The 22915-nt window shown below is 40.8% G+C and overlaps 1 protein-coding gene across 3 annotated transcripts in view; it reads right to left on the reverse strand.

The window, feature by feature from the left end:
* Positions 1-6464: 6464 nt before the first annotated feature.
* The window catches only part of CUX2 (cut like homeobox 2), a 533765-nt gene continuing 517314 nt past the window's right edge, over positions 6465-22915 (reverse strand). For 2 of the 3 annotated variants that reach the window (XM_075834888.1, XM_075834879.1), the window contains 5 exons: positions 22524-22683; positions 21253-21534; positions 18675-18863; positions 14774-15047; positions 6465-13032 (listed from right to left, as the gene is read on the reverse strand). In XM_075834888.1, coding sequence (XP_075691003.1) covers positions 12204-13032; positions 14774-15047; positions 18675-18863; positions 21253-21534; positions 22524-22683 — 1734 coding nt within the window. In that variant the 3' untranslated portion in view covers positions 6465-12203. The remainder of the gene's footprint in view (positions 13033-14773; positions 15048-18674; positions 18864-21252; positions 21535-22523; positions 22684-22915) is intronic. The other variant, XM_075834897.1, reaches the window with a different exon arrangement.

Here is a 22915-nt window from a genome sequence, read left to right on the forward strand (position 1 = left end):
AGGCTTATGAGTGACTTTTTTTTTTTTGGCCCTTAAAACCATCCTGTACCACCCTCCGATACTAAGATGCCCTAGCCATAACACAAACACATTTTGAATATCTGAACCCTAAATGATGAAATATTTAAACGTTTATATTGAAAGAAGTGAACTTTGAAAGCACACTACAATTGATTTGTATTAGAAACGACACCTGCCACCCGCAATGGAAGCAATTTATTTTCAGGGCTAAACAATAGGGAACCAATGAAATAAATGAGCTCTGCCTAAGATCTTTTAAGTGCTGATATACAATGGCCTGATAATCAGAAATATTTCACAACATAATGACCGCGGATCTGTAGTAAATTTTGATTAGGTGCATTGTGTATTTGAAAATGTCTGCACGCATGGGTTATTTGCCATCTGCAGAGATATCCTGACCACATTTACTAACATGCCTGATAGTGCCCGCATAATAGGGGGGAATTATTAGCTTAATATTGTGTTTACATATTGACCAGTCTTTTCACACTATATACTTATTTCATACAGCCAGATCCCTTTGTATAAATTGTGATACTGCCACCTAGTGGAGTACTGTAAAGTATTTTATACACTGAATCCTTTAGAAAATCCTAAAAAGCTTTGCTTAGAAAGCTACATATTTAACACAACCTAGAAATTCTGGCAATCCTAATTTGTGTGGAATGTTGCTTTCAAGATGCAATTTTACTTTTGAAATATTACAATGAGCTATAAGACTACATGACGCACAACTTCGTGCAGCAGAATACACTAAACAACCCCCATTATATGTACAGGATGTACTGAAAAGTAATTCTGGCAATCACAAAATGTGTTCTGTTACTAGTGACATGTATACAGGTTTATTTTTTTTAGATTTGGAAAAGAAGAAATGTTAAATTAAATAAATACTGATGAACTGTTTGTGTACCAGAAAGTAAATAGAGTTGTAGAAAAATACCACTCTTCGTTAATATTTTTTTTAATAACTTCAGTATGTCCAGCTTCATATCACCCTCTGTCCAACCCCTCTGCCTCCATGTGTCTGGTCCCTATATTTAACAAATAGTGGAGTCCAACCCAATAATGTAAACATTGGCTTCAGTCTACACGTAATTTACGAACAATAACCGGTCAAATAATGGCTCAGGATATATTTTGACAACATTTTGTACCTGTAGAAACAGACTATTGTTTGGTCCTAGGATGAAATTATGACGGATTACAGACTAGAAAAGCTTTGACCTTCAATGACAACACAGCCAATTTGGCATGTCCCACTAGCTACTATATGTTTCAAAGAAAGTTTGACTGCGCTCTTGTTTAAGGGTATGTTCACACGCGTTGGTTTCAGACGTAATGGAGGCGGTTTACGCCTGAATAAACGGCTCCATTATGCCTACAAACATCTGCCCATTGCTTTCAATGGGTTTTACGGTGTTCTGTTCCCATGAGGTGTTATTTTACGCGTCGCTGTCAAAATACAGCACGTAAAAAGATGCCCGCAAAAACGAAGTGCATGTCACTTCTTGTGACGTTTTTGGAGCCGTTTTTCATTGACTCCATTGAAAAACAGCTCCAATAACGAACGTAAAATACGCAGCAAAAAATGCGAGTTGCTACAAAAACGTCTGAAAATCAGGAGCTGTTTTCGCCTGAAAACAGCTCCGTATTTTCAGACTTTTTTTAGTCACTGCATGTGAACATACCCGAAGTGTGTGACTGCAGATCTGAAAATGTTTCTTCCTGTTTAAAGGGGCTTTGTCACCACATTATAAGTGCCCTATCTCCTACATAAGGAGATCGGCGCTATAATGTAGGTGACAGTGATGCTTTTTATTTAGAATAACGATCTATTTTAAACCACTTTATGAGCGATTTTTAACTTTATGCTAATGAGTTTCTTAATGCCCAAGTGGGCGTGTTTTACTTTAGACCAAGTGGGCGTTGTACAGGGGAGTGTATGACGCTGACCAATCAGCGTCATACACTTCTCTCCATTCATTTACACAGCGCATAGCGATATAGTTATATCGTTATGTGCAGCTACATACACAAATCTTAACATTACTGTAGTGTCCTGATTAATGAATATACATCACTACCAGCCTGGACGTGATGTGTATTCAGAATCCTGACACTTCTGAATATTTTCTGTGAGATTCCAGCAAGGCAAGCGTAATCTCGTTTGAAATGACAGGTTACATCGTAATCTCGCGAGATTACGTTTGCCTTGCTGGAATCTCACAGAAAAGATTCAGAAGTGTCAGGATTCTGAATAAACATCACGTCCAGGCTGGTAGTGATGTATATTCATTATCTGGACACTGCAGTAATGTTAGTGTTTGTGTATGTATCTGCACATAACGATATAACTATATCGCTAGTGCAGTGTAAATGAATGGAGAGAAGTGTATGACGCTGATTGCTCAGCGTCATACACTCCCCTGTACAACTTCCACTTGGTCTAAAGTAAAAACACGCCCACTTGGGCATTAAGAAACTAATTAGCATAAAGCTAAACATCGCTCATAAAGTGGTTTAAAATAGATCGTTTTTCTAAATAAAAAGCATTACTGTCACCTACATTATAGCGCCGATCTCCTTATGTAGGAGATAGGGCACTTAAAGAGTGACCACATTATAAGTCTTTAAGTCAGTCGCTAATTATTTCCTTGTTTTAGGGCTTGTCCACACACAACGGAATTGCTGCAGAAAATTCTGTTGATAAATGCAGACATTCCGCTGCGGCAAAAACAAACCATTTCCTGCGGTTTTTCCGGCTGAAAATGGTGTGTACTTTGCTGCGTCATTCACAATGTTAGGAGATGGAGACCTCCCCTGAAAAACGTAGCAACTCTGGCCACTTTCCGCAGCAGGAATTGACATTCTGCGGTCCGAAAAAAACGCACCGCCGGTCAAATTCTGCTTGGAATTTTTAATCTCCTCCTCTGTGCTGCTACGGTATTCTGCTGCGGTTTTTCTGTCTGAAATTGTGTCCAGAAAAAAACGCAACAATTCTGCAGCGTGTGGACGGCTCTTAGACAGCTACTTTTCCTGTGCTCTATTCAGCTATGTTGTTCTGATGGTGGGCTCCAACCAATCGGGGTCAACAGGATTAACAAATGCCACCTGACTTTGGAGGACCGCTGACGTGAAAGGAAAAATACACACATGCAGAAATTGCACTTAAAGGTACAGTATATTTTTTGCTACATGTTCGGAATGCTCCTTATCATACAGGATTATTTTAACGTCTCCATACATGGGGAATAGTAGTCTCCGGGTTTTCTGGATTGGTTGCCAAGGTGTTGAGTGACGACCTAGTTCCCCAGACCGCCCTCATGCACAGTATAGCTCTGCCTGTTTAGATTAGCTACTGTGTATGAACACAATCTCACCCAAATACAGTAAATTAATTTATATTAAAGCAGTCACACACGGCAGATTTTGTTTGACAATCTGTTCCATTCATCTGAATGGAGTTGTTTCTGCAGCAGGTGTATGGTTCCTGCAGGTTTCATTCAGACGAATGGACTGATTTTCAGCCGAAGTTTCTGCTGTGTCACTGTACCCTTAAATGTTGGTAAAGTTTCTTGTTTGACTCCAACATCGTTTAATCTGTGCCTGCTTAATTAAATACACAATGTTTAGCAGTGAACATGCTTAAGACAGTCCTTATGATCATAAACCCGAATTTAGTACATTAAAGGATTACCCTAAAATCTGATTACGATGCATATTCTACAAGTGGTTTTCCTTGTGGGCCCCTAGATTAATGTGAAACTATCACTTTATTTATTAGATTTTCCAAGAGAGAGATTTGAGACTACATTCTATCTAGCCCTAGATGAGTATTCACAGAATATAATGACAACCTAGGTTGACAGAGGATCTATGACTGCAACTTATAACCAACAGGATATTACTAGCGGAGTTCAATTGGCCCCTAACCACCACGCAATGACTTCATACTGTATAGGATGTCTCCTCTTTTTCTGTATCCATATGTATAGTGAGTGTTCTAGAATTACTACATTAAGGTGCAATCAATTATCATGATATGCCATCACATTTCTACTCTGCCCATTTATTTTGTTTTCATCTTACATGGCAGAGGGTTTTTGGGCCCCCTTAAAGCACCGGGAGTCTCTAGCTGTGCCATTGGCCGTGAATATATTAATAATATGATGCATGTAAAACGAGTATGCATGCCATATAAAGTGCTGACCAAGTCACGGATGTCGTATATGGTAGCAACTGAACGCTGCACATCTCTAGCTAGACATTCTACATTTTTATAAGTGCTACAAACACCGCATTGGGAAGAATTTATTTCACATAATATAGTTTCAAAAATGTGTTGTAATATGTCAAACATTTATAAAACCAATGTCAATTTTATGTATGTGGTCCTAAAAGAGTTTGATGAGCCTTTGACATTGTTGACCGTTCTTCCCTTACCTGCTTTTCAGACAGCTGTCACCAGTTCTTTCCTGTAAAGACAGTAAACCAGTCCATCCCATATGCACAGGAGGCTGCTGTGCTAGAAGCGTTTGCTCCAAATTTTAAATATTCATTGCTGTACTAAAGTCCCTGGCATCTAAGGTGGTAATACACGGACTGACGATAGCCGTGTAAACGACCGCGGATCAATGAGACCGCTTTCACAAGGAGCTAGTAATGGGACGAGCGCTTGTTACTACGATCCCATACGTTTCTATCATGTCGGCAGCAGAGATGAAATGATACGATCAGCCGATGAACGAGTGTTTGCTGCGGTCGTCTGAATTTGGCCTTAGGCTGGGTTCACACGACCATGTTACGTCCGTAAAGGACGGAACGTATTTCGGCCGCAAGTCCCGGACCGAACACACCGCAGGGACCCGGGCTCCTAGCATCATAGTTATATACGATGCTAGGAGTCCCTGCCTCGCTGCCGGACAACTGTCCTGTACTGTAATCATGTTTTCACTACGGGACAGTAGTTTCGCGGAGAGGCAGGGACTCCTAGCATCGTACATAACTATGATGCTAGGAGCCCGGCTCCCTGCAGTATGTTCGGTCCGGGTGTGGCCGAAATACGTTCCGTCCATTACGGACGTAATGTGCTCGTGTGAATCCAGCACAGGAACTGCTCTACCGAGCTGTCAATTCAGAAGAGATGACAGCTTCTGCTGACAGTTGCAGCTTCTTTGTATAGAGGATACGTGTGTATGTGTGTATGTGTATGTGTGTGTGTATATATATATATATATATATATATATATATATATATATATATATATAAACACAAGGAAAGCCTTTGGACCTCGATCACCGGTTCCATATATAGAAAAACAAAGGATGGCATCACTCTACAGCAGATGGTTTTCAAGTGAAAAATTGCATTTTTATTCACCCATTGGCAGTGCAACGTTTCAGCCCCAGAATGGGCCTTTCTCAAGAACTGCTTGAGAAAGGCCTATGCTGGGGCTGAAGTGTTGTGCTGCCAATGGGTGAATAAAAATGCAATTTTTCACTTGAAAACCATCTGCTGTGGAGTGAAGCCATCCTCTTTTTTTATATATATCTCCTCTTTGAATGTTGTGTATTGGAGACACTATAGCAGCTAGTTTCTGCCTGCTCAGAGAAAACAGTCAATTAAAGAGGCTCTGTCACCAGATTTTGCAACCCCTATCTGCTATTGCAGCAGATCGGCGCTGCAATGTAGATTACAGTAACGTTTTTATTTTTAAAAAACGAGAATTTTTGGCCAAGTTATGACCATTTTCATATTTATGCAAATGAGGCTTGCAAAAGTACAACTGGGCGTGTTGAAAAGTAAAAGTACACCTGGGCGTGTATTATGTGCGTACATCGGGGCGTGTTTACTACTTTTACTAGCTGGGCGTTCAGACGAGAAGTATCATCCACTTCTCTTCAGAACGCCCAGCTTCTGGCAGTGCAGATCTGTGACGTCACTCACAGGTCCTGCATCGTGTCGGCACCAGAGGCTACAGTTGATTCTGCAGCAGCATCAGCGTTTGCAGGTAAGTAGCTACATCGACTTACCTGCAAACGCCGATGCTGCTGCAGAATCATCTGTAGCCTCTGGTGCCGATGTGTCCTCGCTCGTCTGACACGATGCAGGACCTGTGAGTGACGTCACAGTGCTGCACTGCCAGAAGCTGGGCGTTGTGTAGAGAAGTGGATGATACTTCTCGTCAGAACGCCCAGCTAGTAAAAGAAGTAAAAACGCCCCGATGTACGCACATAATACACGCCCAGTTGTACTTTTACTTTTCAACACGCCCAGTTGTACTTTTGCAAGCCTCATTTGCATAAATACAAAAATGGTCATAACTTGGCCAAAAATGCTCGTTTTAAAAAAAATAAAAACGTTACTGTAATCTACATTGCAGCGCCTATCTGCTGCAATAGCAGATAGGGGTTGCAAAATCTGGTGACAGAGCCTCTTTAAATATGTAATCTGCAGGGGGAAAACTGGTGAAAAATGCAGGATACAAGTGAAATAATGGCCAGTAATAACGTTACAGTATTCATTATATATATATATATATATATATACACACACACACACACACACACACACACACACCTGGAAATGTTAGTGACGCTTTAAGATCTGTCCATTAAACAGTCAGTAAAATTCTTGACGTATTTGTCGTACTACAAACTCCTCTACATTTCTCCTGAACATGAGCTGTGACATAAATCTCCCCAACAAAAACAAATACATATGCATTTAATGCTTGTAAAACTCTTAGATATCTGCGGTAACAATTTAAACAACTCTGTCCATACTATGAATAAAGCCCCTCTCTCTCTCTCTCTCTCTCAGCCTCTCTCTCTCAGCCTGTCTCTCTATCTCAGCCTGTCTCTCTATCTCAGCCTCTCTCTCTCTCAGCCTCTCTCTCTCAGCCTCTCTCTCTCTCTCTCAGCCTCTCTCTCTCTCTCTCAGCCTCTCTCTCTCTCTCTCAGCCTCTCTCTCGCTCCCGCTCACCTTTCAGAAATACTTATCAGGATCTGAAGAACTAACTGTCAGACGCACAATCAGCCAGTCATTTGCATGAAACTGAATCCTTGACTCTGTCTCTGAAGATGAGAAACTACCTGAATGCTATCATGTTTTGCAACAGTATTTGGTTGGTTATGTTTTGGTGTTGAATAAATATGGTAGGAGTTTCTAATTTATCAAAAAGGTATTTCCAGCAAATGAAAGATTTTATGTTTTCATATTGATGGGCTGCTGACAATCAAGTGTATTCTCTTATTGTATTACAAATATTCTTTACAAGCACTTCAAGGGGACTTTCACATCACAATTATTATTGGCATACGGCTAGGATCCCCACAATCACTAGAATAAACGGGCCACAGCATGATTTAGGGGTTGTGATGGTCACAATGTTTGGATCCCCCAGTCACTAAGTGATAGCATAGCCTAATGGTATGCCGTTACTTACTGTGATGGAAAAACTCATTTCAGCACAGTTTATAGTTTAGAACTTCTGGTATCACAGAAGAAAATATATATCAAAATTTGTGGTATAGGAACGTCATGCTTGGTATAGGAATATGTACATTAAAGTGTTTGTGTGAGATTATACATTGAAGTCATCACTGTGGGTCCGCACATAAGTGAATGGGGATGAGCTGCATGTGAGCTCCAATACAGGACACAGCCCATGGGTGAGGAGCAGCATTAAAAGGGGCCGCAGCACTCATCCAAGTGCTGTGGTTCCTTCATTCTCATCATCGGTTGGGGTCCCAGTGGTTGGATCCACAACATTCACACTTTGGTAGGATGGCATATCATCGCAAAATGCAATCAATATTTAGTTCCACGCAACCACTTTAAAAATCCTAAACTGTATGCGAACATGGAAATGGCCCAGTGGACATAGTATATACATGTTATCCCTCATATGTCATAATGGGAGTGGAATGGAGGTTCAAGTTCTGTTCACCGTGCAGTAAGCAGGACATCTGGCCCTAATACATGTCAGTTTACATAAAGAACGATATAAGGCGGACTAAAATGTAAGTCGCAAAGTAATTGATGCGCGGAAGAGTGTACAAGACATAAAATTATGAAACTCTGAAATGCTTGCATGATAGTCCAATGTAGTCCAGCCCAACATCTAGGTACAAGAACATTGGAAACCGGTTTACATACGTTTTCAAGATTTAATTATGCAAAGTGTGCACAACTGGTATTATTAATAGAAATAGGCTCTGTTCACACTGGTGTTTTTTCCGTTCTATCGGGCTTCCGATGCTTTCTGACAGCAAGAACAGAGCAGTCTTCAGTGCTATTCTTGCCATCAAAAATAATAGAAACTCTATAGACATCATTATATGTTGATAGGATCTGTCGTAGTGGTCATCGTTCTGATAAGAACGAACGCCATGACACTAATGTGAACAGAGCCTAAGAGCGCTCAGTGCAATGTACATCTATTGTTTGGTCAGATGGAATTAGCCTAGGGGGTTATTTGCAATTGACTTTCTAACACAACTTGAAAACTATGCAGACATATTGATAAGAATGTATATAGTAATATAACCTATTTCACCCTGGACACAATGGCCTGCTCCTCACAATGAAAGGTCTGAATCGGTATGCCACAAAGAGATCAAGTAAAACGGAAAAGGGACAATGCTTAAAGGGGTATGTTACCTAAATGTATCTTCTCCCATATAATTTATATATGTTAAACAGGATTGGTGAAGGTACAGGAGTTGAGGACCAACCACAGACCACAAACACTTATGGCACTGATCAAACATTTCCATCACAGAGGATCTCAGTGCCTGTGATGTCCATATGACATTTCAAAAGATACATGTGGATGGAATTTCCTTTTACACATTTAATTTTAATGCGGCTTTTGTCGGGAGTGGATACAAAGAGGAAAAGTGATGTATGAGTCCAGATGCAGACATTTTCTGTCATGGATTTCAAAGCAAATCCACATTTGTTACATGCAGATTTTGCCACAGATTTTTGTTGTGGATTTCTCAAAATGCAGTATAAAGTGTGAACATACATGAAAAATCCACGGCAGAGTTGACCTGCTGCATATTGGGAAATCTGCAGTATGCTCTCAATTCTAATCTAATTACACCACAGTGGCAGCAAAATGCTGCGGTTTTAAAGAAAACTTGGGATTTAGCGGTGCACCTTGACAGCACCGTGTGAATATACCCCAAGACCAGGATCACACATGCATTCATGCAGTTTTTTTTAGCCAAAGCCAGAAGTGAATCCAAAAGTAAGGAGCATTCTAAGATAAGACTAATGCATCTCCTTTCTTTTGTGTACACTCCTGTGTTTGTCTAAAAAAAAACGGAGGTAAAAACTGCCCCGACACCTGCGTGTTTGATCCTGGCCTATAGGTGATGTCCATCTTTGAGAACCATTTTACACATCTATATTGAGTAACTCTGTAAATACATTACTTTACTTATTTTGCACTTATCCAGTTTTCAGTTCATTGTATTTACCAAGAAGTGAATTTACACATTTAATTTTTTTTAAATAGAATAATTCTGTATGAAATGATCAAAGATGAACACTAACATGATGAAACTTTCATGTGGATTTTGGTGAAGACTTGCATTGTACTGTACACCAAAACTCTGCAAATACACCACGTGTAAGATCTGTCCAGAATTGTTATACCCTGTGGGTCACAGTTTACTCATACAAATAAAAAGCGTTTATGTTCTAAAACCAAACATTACACTGAGCTCCCAAAACTTTCTAGTGGCTCTGAACTCTTTACCATATTACTAGGCGGCATTATCATTTTCACTATAAATTGCATTCTCATCATGAAAATGGGACCTTTTTATTTGCCTCTTCCATAATGCAGCAAAGCAAATACCAGGCACCTGTTCTGCTTTATTTTAGCCCTAACTACAGGAAGGGAAGGCGCATTCTAAAGTATGAAATAAAAAACCCAGCACCAGAGTGTTCACAGAAATGTAGCACAATTTACTGCGCTGTGACTGCACTTCCTTCATACTCTTCAATGTTTGAAATATATATAAGGTTTTAAAAGTGAAATGCCATTCTAAAAATCAAGGTTACTGGTGGTTCTCCAGATGTTACGTACCTGCAGTACCAGCCTGTACTGTCGGCTTGATATAACAGTAGACGTTACCCTAAACCGAGGTCCCCCCTGTGCACTTGTGACACTCATTCCAGATCTCTTAGAGTTCAAATGGTTAAACCATTATAATGTTAACATCCCCGATATTATGATTCATACTGCACACATACACGACATGGCCATAAGGATGTAGACACCTGAACATCACAGCCAAATGGGCTTACTTTGCACTACGTTTTGGAAAAGTGTTTTGGAGACTCTTCATAACCAAAGTGCTGGCATCCTGCATGGTGGAGTGTGATTGATCACGTTTAGGCTGTGTTCACACAGGGCGGATACGCTGCGTAATAGCACGCAGCGTATCCGCCCTGTGCGCCGCACGGAGATCCAGGCCAAAAAGTGCACCAAACTGCGGTGCAGTTTTTCGCCCCAGAATGTTCGCTGCGGAAAACTGCAGCACTTAACCGGCCTGCTAGCAGACCTACATACTGGGATGACGTTTTATCCCAGGAGACAGCTGCAGCCTGTGATTGGCTGCAGCGGTGGTCACATGGGATGAAGCGTCATACAGGCCGGCCTCCTGGGATGATGTTTCATCCCATATGACCGCCGCTACAGCCTGTGATTGGCTGCGGCGGTCATATGGGATGAAACGTCATCCCAAGAGGCCGAACTGGAGGGAGGAACACAGACTTCTGGGTAAGTCTGAGATTTATTTTTCTGAATTGCGTTTTTTGCGGCGAAGTCGCTGCGAACCCGCCGCAAAAAAACCTGCAACAACTGCTATTTGTTGAATTCAATACAAAAAACCTGCAACAAATAAGCAGCGTTTACGCAAATACAATTGACACGCTGCAGAATAAAATTCTGCACTGCAGGTCAAATTCTGAGCAACTTTTCCGCTCAGTATTGACGCACAGTGTGGATGAGATTTGTTTTATCTCATCCACTTTGCTGCTACTGTATTTGCTGTGGATTTTCCTCAACAAATTCCGTTGCGGAAAAACAGCAGTATTTACGCAACGTGTGAACTGACCCTTAGAACGGGTTTAATGGTAACACCGCGCCAACTGACAATTGGCTTTGAGCTTAACAGTGTCAGGCCTGTGTGTGGGGCTGCTTGGCCTTACAAGCCCAATCCCAGAAACTGGCAACAAATCGTTCTTGTACTGATATGTATTCTAGAGGCAATATGCTGAAGGTGAGGACATGCTTTGGCAGTCGCATATTGTGAGGTCACGTGGAATTTTGCTTTATGGTTAGAAGGGATGCCCACATACTTCTGGCCATGTAGTGTAACAATATCAGTATTCTTATACATCTGGACAGCAATCTCAGCAATTCTGGAACTCTTAGCACTTTATACATGGACTATTGGTCCCACCATAATTCTGTATTTACCTCTGCCATACACAGACAAGGATGAACATTCACAGCCATCTTTTTAAATTGGATATCCAATCTTTACACATTTTACACATTTCATGGCAATACATATTCAGTTTAGAGTCTTACAGACTGTATCCATCTCTTCAGAGGGTAGTATCGATTGCTGTCTTGGAGACAGAGGTAGAAACCAAAGCAGCTATATATATATATATATATACATACACACATATATGAGAGAGAGATTCTTCGTTTGGAGAGGATCCTTGATGGCTTTAAAGTCACTTAATCTTTTCCAGTGTCAAGCTAAAATACATCGTTCTCACTGCTACATCTCTGCGGTTTTCATCATCGTCCATTATCAAAGCAGCTTCAGCTGATAATAAATTCCAAATATTATGTAATAAAATATCTAAAATGTTTATAAATATTTTTTTTCTAAAAGATTTTCTTTTTTTAACCATGAAAATTTGTTTCCTATTACCTTTTCCATTAAATTCCAAGGGACTACTAAGGATATTTGTTACCCCCTTTGTTATTATAGTCTACTTCACAAAACAGAAAAACAAAAAATATATATATATAAAATATGAAATAAAAGTTCTTTGCAATTGCTCTGTTCCATAAGGTGGATTCATAGAGAGGGGTACAAACAAGTTTTTTTTTTTGCACAGATAGAAAGCAGCTTCAAAATTCCCATTCCAGAGTCTCTTCCTTATTTGCGGCTCTCTCAAGCCTATGAATAATGTTATTTAGATTTGCCATTTTTTCATTCCGCTTTTGGTTGTTGGGACTATGCTTCGTGGGGGGATGCAATGGCCCTGTGTCACTGCCTGGGCTGGAAGAATGAGTCTTAATAGGCATGGTGTTAGGCAAGGCTGGAGAGATGGGAGCAGAACATGAAGGAACAGGAGAAACTGACATCATGAGGCCTGGAGAGGAGGCAGCTGACGGTGAATTCAGAGATACTTCTAGGCTGCAGCGGGAAGATTCGATTGTAGATTTAAAGCTGATCGGGTCTGCTTGTGACATGATCTCTTTACGTGTATGTACAGGAGCAGCACAGTCATGGGCTACAGGCTGGTAAGATTTCTCAAGAACAGAATTGCTTTTTCGTAAATAGTGTCGTTTCTGGGAGCCATCACAGTGAGAGGTAGCGACCTGTTTTTCTCGAAGAGCCCTCGGTGGCTCCGATTCACAACACGTTCTGGATGGCGTTCCAGAGCCGCAAGACTCACAATGGTTGGAAAAGTCACAAGCGTCTTCTTCCTCTGTGTTTTCTTTCTTAATTTTCATAGCAGTTCTCAACTCCCTTGAGTAACCGTTACTATGCAGCATATGTTTAAGGTCACTGACCACCGGCTTCCGGTCTCCTTTTTCAGAGTCTGGGCTGTGAGGGGTTAGCTCTCTGTGTGGTACTGTTGCTGATGTGAAGCTATCACAGCTATTTGGCTCTTGGTCTATGTTATTGTCATGCTGGCCGCCTTCCACCAGTATCTCCCTGCGCATGCGTGACCTAAAAGTCCATAGATATCAGTGTTAGTTTGCTCAGAGCACATATTAGACTTTGAGTTAATGCTATCCACATTTGAAAGAATAGTATGAGGCATGCACCTTCTCTAAATCCGAGCTGTCTAACATATGGTCCGTGGACTTGGATATGGGCGACCGAGGATTTTTATGGTTCATAGTTGTCTTTATTGCTCGATAGGCTTTGTTTATTCAGTACTATTCCGTCATCAGACATACTGCTATAAAAGACTCACATACCTGTTCATAACTGGACAGCCCAGGTTAAGATGTCAAGGATTTTAGAATTTTAAAATCAAATACATACATAATTTGCTAAACTCCACATGTATTACCCTATTAGATGGTTTATTTTTCCCATCTGCAGCAAGGATAAATAAATGATAAGTATCAATAACATAAACTGGACTAAATTGTTGTTCTAAATCTAAATGAACACAAAGATAAGAAACATTTTCATGAAACAATGCATTTTCTCTAAAGCAAAAACAAAACAAAAAACCCACAAAGGGCTAAGTCCTTATTCATGGCTAATTGAAATAATCCATGAAAGTATTTTCTGAGCAGCCTTCAGATTGGAACATCTCCTGAGACCTGCCAACCAAAGTCAGACGCAGCCTGAAGCTGGCAGACACCGGAAGAATGTCAAATAAAAATCAAGACACTGGGAATAGAAAGGTAAATGCACAAATAATCATCTAATCTGGATTCTGCTTGGTTTCCTTTACATTTCTACCGTTTCTTCGACATTGAATATACTCACGTCAGTCCCCCCCATGCAGATTTGGCTGTGGTTGGATTCAAACTCAGGACTCTGGTCCTGCTAGGTAATAATAACCACTGAACCTCCATACTTTCCATGAGCTCCTATTTAATGAGATTTCTCAAACAATTAAATGTAACAGTGTATTCCCATCTCAGACATTTATAGCATATCGAGATCAGTTGCCCCCCTACCCTGTCTGGTAAAATGACCGCTGGCCGCCGCATCCAGGCAGGGAATCAGTGCAGAGATGGTCGGGGTTCTGGAAATAGCGGAGCTTGCTTTGCTACGCTGTTTCCGTAAAACCCTATTTACTTCCATGGAAGTTACGGAAAGAGCGTAGCTCAGCGAGCTGTGTCGTAATACTGGCCTCCTTGCCACTCAGTCTCCACCTGGATGCACCAGCTTGCGGCAATCTCACCAGACGGGGTGGAGGACCGAGAGTTGGGACCTGCATCTATCAGACATTTATGGCATATAGTATGGTTATGCCATAAATTTCTGAAATGGGAATACACCCTTTAAGGTTCTGTTCACACTCGTTTCATGGTTTTCATTCATAATGGAGCAACGACAGTTAGGCCAGATCCTTTTTCAGGATGATCCCAATCCTGATGGACACCACTGACTTATAATAGGGTCTGTTAAGTTTCCGGTATTTTTCATGCCAAGAATAGCAAATCAGACTGCACTGTTCTTGCACTATACTGGAATGAAGGAAAGGGATGTGAACAGAGCCTTACGCACAAAATCGTGCAGACAGAACATTTGTGTTAGACAAAAAAAAAAGAAAACCTGATCACATAAACTTTTGAGAGGCTGTAAAATATAATGCTACAGCCGTCTAAGTACAAATAAGTCACACGTACATAACTTTCAATGGTCACCATTTTAATAGCAAGATTATGACAATTAAAATAGTAACGTTATTATTGAATGCTCTTGTCCTGGCTTTTGGTCTTACCTGTAGTTATGGAACCAGTTAATGACCGTGTTAGTTTTAAGATTCAGCTGTAAGGAGAGCAGTTCGATAGTCTGCTGTGATGGGTAAGGTTCCAATTGATAAGCTTTTTTCAAGGCTTCTTTCTCTTCCAGTGCAAGCACCACTCTCGGTTTTTTCATCTGCATTAGATTATAATCCTGTGGCTGGAGACTAGGGCTTGCACAATCTGTTCTAGTGTTGGAAGATTCACTGTCCGAGCCAAGGCTTATGAGACCATAGCGACGCTTTAGATAAGCTACATGTAACAAAAATATATAGATTTTTTTATCACATTTACACTTTTGCATTCTATTGTACTGCATAAATATTTTTTAGTCCATGTATCGATAAACATCCAGGAACAAAATGTGATATGCCAAAAATGACCATGTGTTTACCATATGAAGAATTCTCCTATGCTCGTACTTTTATATATATAGAGAAACACATTTGACTATTGATCCATTACCAATATAAGATCTCTCATCCAATCATCAGAGTTGGGTGGGGTAAGGGATTTTCCTCTGAATGCTTTAAGAATGGAGAATAGATGTGGTTTGACAAAGGAACTACAGGTTCCTGGTCAAAAATCTAAGAACGCCTAAAAAGCCTGTGGAGGGTTCCATGGTGTAATGGTTAGCACCCTGGGCTCTGAATCCAGCAAAAAAAAAAAAAAAAGCCAGAGAACATCTGAAATGGGTAAACTGGATCTGTACGGACAAGCCTCTTTAAATGATGGAATCTATTAGGTCCCCTAATAACAGTAACCGAGGGGTGAATGACCCCCAACTGAGTTACCGTTGAGGGGCTGAGAGGAAGGCCATATTGTATTCAAAGCAATTAGCCCCTCTAAGTTAATCGACTAAGATGGATCACCGGCCAGGCAAAGCTGTACCTGTCTTAAAATAAAGAGTCCAAATATAATGTCTAAAGGCCTTTAATCGCGGGTAGATATTCTGCCCGGTAAGGCCTTATTTACACGAACGTGTTTCACGTCCGTGATACGCGCGTGAGAATCACGCGTGTCGCATGGACCTATGTAAGGCAATGGGGACGTTCAGACATTGTGTTTTTCACGCAGCATTTGTCCGCTGCGTAAAACTCTCGGCATGTCCTATACTTTAGCGTATTTTGCGCATCACGCTCCCATTGAAGTCAATGGGTGCGTGAAAATCACGCGCAGCACACGGACGCACTTGCGTGTGCTGCGTGTGATTCGCGCAACAGTAGATCAAGAAATGAAGGGAAAAGTAAAACCACCTCCTTCATTTCTTTTTCTAAACCTCAAAACCGCGTGTCATAAGGATGGCATATGCGCGAAAATCACGCAGCCACGCACCAAACACTTATGACACACGGAACTGCAACACGCAAAAAACACTGCGTTTTTGGCGCGCGCAAAACGCACACGTTCGTGTGAATTTTGCCTAAATGAGTGCCGATTGACAATACAGCTTGTCAATCGGCGCTTGTTTACTCTATTCAAACAGAGCAACACGATTGTTCCTCTCCTATATTTGCTATTTTTCGTCAGCACATCACCTGTTTACACAAAGTGATGTGCTGCTGGCAAGCGACCATTTTTCTGGCTGCATAAAAGATCCGATCAGACGACAAACTGGCGTTTTTTCTCGTTTGTCAGCAGTTTACTGCCCTGTTTACTTTCGGACATCACTAAATATCCTGTAGGAGCACTTTACATAACTTTACAGCACTGACAGTAAAGTAACAGTTTGTTTTGTTTTTTAATTAAATATCATTGCCTGACTTCCTGAGCTCTTGGTGGGATCTGCAAATAGAATAAATTATCATAAAACTTTTTATAGCAGCTATTAACATACTTCTAAAATGCAATTGTATCCCCCAGCCTTCCCTAAGACTTCTTTTCTCTAGAGTAAATATATTTATTTTGGACATTTCTATTTGGTTCCCTTTTTCTACAGCTGCTTGATATCCTTTTTATGAACTGGTGTGCATATTAAAGGCAGCATATTACAGGGACAGGTCCACTCTTCAATTAGCCAAAATGGCACAAGAACATCTCTAAATGTGTATGTATGTATATATATATATATATATATATATATATATATATAAGGTATCCAGTTGCATATGATTGTCATCATGGGAATTAGACATTGCTTTGGCTTTTTTTTTCTCAGATGGATGCAAACATATACTGTGCAAACACATACCAATACATTTTGATACATCTGCCATTGATATCATTATAAAAGGGAACTGTATACCCTAATGTACAAGCAGGGCCGTATTTTGCATTAGGCACTTGAGGTTTGGTGCCTAGGGCAGTGCTGGCTTCTGAAAAGAAAAAAAAAATTTTTCCATTGACACCTTTACCTCCTGCTCCTATACAGCGGAGGTGGCTAGCGGGAGCCCTGTCTCATGAATGACGGAAGGTGCAAGGGACCCATTTACTACCTGCCTCAACATTCACTACGTAAGCTGCCGGACACTTTTGGCCAGCTTACGCTGCATCCTGCATTGCCCCACGCTGGCGTGATGCTAGAACGTCATCACGCCCATCAGTGTAGGGCTACAGATTGCCCGGGTTGCATGTGAAAGGAGGCGGTGCTGGATTCCTTGTGGGAACGAGGATAGGTATTATAAATTGGTCACCAATTATTGAGGGCTTTATAGCACACATACGAGGTCCACTTACTATATGGCACAACTTTACATAAAGAGGCACATAGAGGAGACACTAACTTTGGGGGACACTAACTGAAAAGTTACCATGAAACCCTAACATAAGATTCAAAACCATCCAAAAACAAAATCTAAATGGTTGATGTGGGCAACACTGAAACATTTTGCTAGAATAGTTTTGATGCATGAGGGTCAATATACCTTGATTGCTTGAGCTGTTGATGTCTTCACATGCAGGGCCGGCCTTTGGGGTGTGCAGCCTGTGCGAGTGCACTGGTTGCCGCACCCTACCCACCATGTAAGGGGCCCCACTGGGCTCGGGCTCTGCTCTGTCCTCTGCTCCTCGTTACATACACAGAGGAAACAAGAGCTGAGGAGCAACAGCAGAGGAGGAACCTCCACCCACAGCCCACCCTGCAAGAAGCCAGTGATCCTGTCAGCAAGGAGAGATGGTGTCTATTTGTGTCTATGTTTGTGTGCGTATATGTTCTAGTATGTGTGTGTTTTGTATATGTGTGGGTATAGTTATCACTGTGTGTTATCTGTGGTGTTACATGGACTGCACATAACATCTACTACATTATCTGTAATCAGAGAGTTATCACTGTGTGTTACCTGTGGTATTACATAGGACTGCAGGTAACACTGCTACATTATCTGTACTATGTCTATATGCTTGTATATATGTGCTTTTTATGTATTTGTATATGTTCCTGTCAATGTATTTATGTGCCTGTGTGTCTGTATATACAGTATATGTATGTATGTCTATATATTTACCCATCTGTATGTATATGTTCCAGAATGTGTTTATATATATATATATATATATATATATATATATATATATATATATATTTGCCTGTTTGTCTAAATATGTCCCTCTATGTATGTACACTTTATATGTTCCAGTTTGTGCGTGTCTATATATGTGGTTAATTTTTTGTTTGTGGAGGGCAGCAATAGAGAGTCCCGCACAGGGCGCCATCCAACCTAAGGCCGGCCCTGTTTACATGTATCTCTCAATCTATACATTCTTACAAGTAAAATTATTCATAAAATATTGCAAATTGCAACAACATTTTACACACTTTTATGAAATTTAGGGAGCCTGTTATAATCGAAACAAATATTACATGTGTTATATTGGTACAGAGCCCATTTAAGTTGATGTCTTTTGGCTTGTGTCATTGTATGGTTTGTCTTGAACACTCACCCTTTTTTTCCATCTTCTTCATATCTCTCAGTTTTTCGATGTTGTGTGGATCACTTAGCCATAACTGCATGCGAACAAACGGCTCTCTGCCCTTTAAACTCAGTTTATGCCAAGGCTTGGGCCTGGACAGTAGATCTGATACAGACCCCTGAGTAAGACCCAAGATACTTTCTCCAAATAACCTCTGACCTATAAAAGATTAAAGACACACACACATACATATTGTCCCTGATGAAAAACATTTGTGCTGCTACACACAATGTATAATATATAACAGCTACTGTTATATATTATACGTAATATTGAAATAATATTAACTGGTGGTACACTTTTTGACCTTCTTTCTTTACATAATATCCACAGCAGTAGCTTTGTTGGGGATCTTAAATATATACTGGGTGCTGCCAACACATTCATACTGTGCAGACTTAGCAGTAAAGGGATTGTTCGGGAGTTAAATAAAACAAATGCTAACAGTAGTAAATGTGATTAAATCAAAAATAACCATTAGTCACCTAACAAATCCCCCCAACGCTTCAGCGCCAAAAGTCTGTGTTTAGTTTGCTGCCAGCAATGTCGTGCCATACATCTACATGACCGCTGCAGCCAATCGCTGGCCTCAGCAGTCTTATTCTGTACATGTAAGCATCATAGAAATCGACTGCAGTGGTCACGTGGATGTAGGGCATGTCATCGCTGATAGCAAAGTAAGCAATGACAGACGGGGACCACTAGAGCGTCGGTGCTGGAGCGGTGGGGGATATTAGGAGGAGAGTAATAGTTATTTTTTTTTATTACATTTTCTGCAGTTAGCCTATTTTTAAAAAAACTCCTAGACAGCCCCTTTAACACTTGGCCTGCTCAGCGTCTTCTCTACTGCACTCACAGGAAAAAAAAACGACATGATTAACTGCAGTTTTCACAAGCAAGAAGGTTGTTTTTTGAAGCTGGACCAAGGGCGATCAGTTGATGGCCAGGGCAGCTTAATTTGCAAAAGGGGTCAAAGATGTGGTCAAATATCTCATGATACAGGGTGTTTAGCGCCAGAACAATTCCAGCAAATAATTACAGTTGTCTACACATCTTTCCAATGGCCAAGTTTCCAAAACTTATGGTATATACATAAATGCACACATGGTACCAATTAACATTTGGATATAATGACAGGAACTGCGAAAATTGTAGAATGTAATAATCTAATTGCTAATGCACTTATTAATAATCATCTGAAAAAAGAATTAATTAAAAAAAAACTAATTAAGAAATAATATAATCAAATTTAGGTTACTAACCATCTTGGAAATAATCAATGTGGTTTATATAACAGAGACAGGCAAGTTAGTTCTCCTTCAGGAGAAAGAAAACAATCTCTCTCTAGTGCCATCTATTGGAGGTAGCTTCTCTGGAAGTCAAGGCTCGACCAGTAGAAGAGCCCTGAAGCATGACTAGGGATTTTAGCCAAGCCAGAGTCTCCTCCAAAAGGAAGAGAAAACATGTGTAGACAGCTTTTCAGGGTTTTTGCCCTTCATCAGTACAGAGCAGGGTGCTGGGTGAGAGGCCTTTCACCTAACGCCACGGGGACGCAGGTTCTCAATAAAGAGACACATTTGGAATGGAGTCCACCAGGGCAATGCTTCATAGGAAAAAAAAAATATATGCATTTAGTTCTCCTCCAGGAGAAGGAAAACAATTTCTCTAGTGCCACCTGTTAGAGGTAGCTTTCATGTAAGTCAATGCCCAATCCGTAGAAGAGCATTGAAACATGAAGGGAGATTTTAGAAGAGAGTCATGTAAATCTGAGAAATAATACTATACTAATATCAGGGCTGAGCTGCATCCTCAAGCAGCGCTTAACAGAGTTTTACTGAGAGCGCTATGACTGAGCACAAATCTCAAATATGACTGGTGGAACAATATGAGCAAACATCAACCTCTGTCCCACATGTAAGCACCTTATGTTCTGCTTAAGAGGGCAGCTGGAGGAGCTCCAGCCGACATATCCTGTTTTGCATTTACTTTGCTGCAGCCAGATAGGCAAGTTCTAAATCCATTTACCGAATGTAATTTGAGGCACTTTTTCTACTCTTAAGATGGCCATATCCATTAGATGTCGCCCGTACCTGCCGATTTCGGCGGGAGTGGCCAACCATTTAATGTGTATGACGGTATCCGGACTCTTCCGCAACGCCAGATATCGGTGGAGAAATGGGTCGGGCATGTTGGGTTCCAACATCCCGATCCTTTTGTTTGCAAGGAGATAAGACGCTGCCAGACTCTTCTGGCAGCAGCTTTATTCCTTCTGAGAAGCCAAGCCTAGCATGCATGTGTATGGGGGAGGAATAGCTGGCGGCCGAACGATCCACCTATCTGAAATGTATGGCTTGCCTTAGATGGGTCTGAAAGATGCTGGCTTAAGATCAAAACAGTGTATTGTATGTCTAATGAAGAATAACTTGCAAATCCATTATAGTAGTTATGCTGCACAGACAACGTAATTACGACAGGTCTGAGAAGTTAGAGGTAAACTATTTTAAGTGCCCACTTCTACACATAATGTCAAGGCTGTAGGAGCATTTACCTAAATTATTGTCCGTCAACACTTCCTTAACTTTCTTAGTAATTGAGTAGGTGTCAAGCTGGGGAGACATTGCCACAATCTCTTGGATACCTGCCGTGGTCGCTGGGTGAGGGCTTGGGAAAGTTCTGCTACTGAGTGAAGAAGCAGATCTACTCTCTGGTTGCTGATTCTCTTTGCTGCTCTCCGAGCTTATCATTGCTGGCTCAGTAGGACTCTTTTCTTGGTCTGATGGGCTTGGTGGTGGAGATGGGGATGGATGTGTTTCAGATGGACTTGCTGTGCCTTAAATAAAAAAACAAACAAACATACAAAACTCTTAGGAAATGTTGAGGAAATGTCTCAATTTCTAAATAAGTAGAGAGCCATTTATATATGTGAACATTAATGCTAGACCAGGAGACAGAAATAGAAGTTTCCCATGTACGCTTTCAAATGTATGTTGGGAAAGCTGTACTGGTGCTTTCAGGATCCTTTGTGAGACTGGAAATCATGACTGCCTGGAAATGTGAATAAATGTGTTCCAACTGCTCCAGCAGACATGAACATGTAGATTTATAATGCTGAACAGATTTGTATGAACCTGCACCGTAGTTATGTCTGTTTTAATAAATGCTTGCATTCACCATAAAATAACAATTGCTGAGCACCTTTTCTAAGAACCCTGCATTGTGCCGTTCCTCTATTATCCCTCTGGGAAATGTATGAATAAATTGACGACTGGGTGTTAATATTCCTTTTGTCAATAGAGTGGGTCCTTACACACTCGCCTCAGGGGAGTCAGACTGTGAAGGCATCCACCCTATTGGCATGGGGAATGATGACGCCCAGATGTCAATTTGTTCATGCATTTTAAGCAGAAATGGCATTCCCTATCACAATGCTCTGTTATAGGGAATGTTATTTTATGGGGAATACAAGTATTTACTAAAACAGACATGTTTAAGAACTATAAGGGGAGCATTTCCCACTCAATTGGAAATACAGTATATATGCTTAGCAAAAACGTGATCTGTCCTCTTTAGGGTATATTCAGAGGCGGCGGATTTGTTAAAGAGATTTCTGCCACTGTCTCATTCATCTAAATGGCGTTTACAGAAATCTATGCTCATGATGCAGAAACAGCTCCATTCAGAAGTATTGAATGAATTTTGCTTGAAATTTCCTGAGGTTTTTATGTGGTTTTGATCTGTCCGAATATTTGATTCCCCTCAAAAACTAAAATCTACAATTTAAAACCATGTTTACTGGTCAGTAGGCATTTATATAACTACCTTGTGAAAGAGCTGGTTGCTGGATAATCCCTTGGCCAAGCTGATCCGTCAGCCACAGCTGCATGCGAATGAAAGGTTCACGTCCTTTCTGGGTCAACTTACTCCATGGTTTGGGTCTGGACAACATGTCACTCACACTGCCTTGAGATAATCCCAGCACCTGAGTGAAAACATGGGTTACAATAATTACACAACAAAATGGTTATGGTATGTTTTTATTCCAGAACTGCCTGTGGGAATATTCCGCAGTGAACAATTATACATTAAGGAATATCTTCATGTTCGTTATACCACGTTAGGAACATCATGTTCGGAAGATCTACTCTCCTGCAAGTCTGCTTAGATGTAAAGGGAGAGGGGAAACCGTCTCTAAGGCCGGGTGCCCACGGGTC

The sequence above is a fragment of the Rhinoderma darwinii genome, chromosome 1, assembly GCF_050947455.1.
Source record: "Rhinoderma darwinii isolate aRhiDar2 chromosome 1, aRhiDar2.hap1, whole genome shotgun sequence".
Classification (NCBI taxonomy): domain Eukaryota; kingdom Metazoa; phylum Chordata; class Amphibia; order Anura; family Rhinodermatidae; genus Rhinoderma; species Rhinoderma darwinii.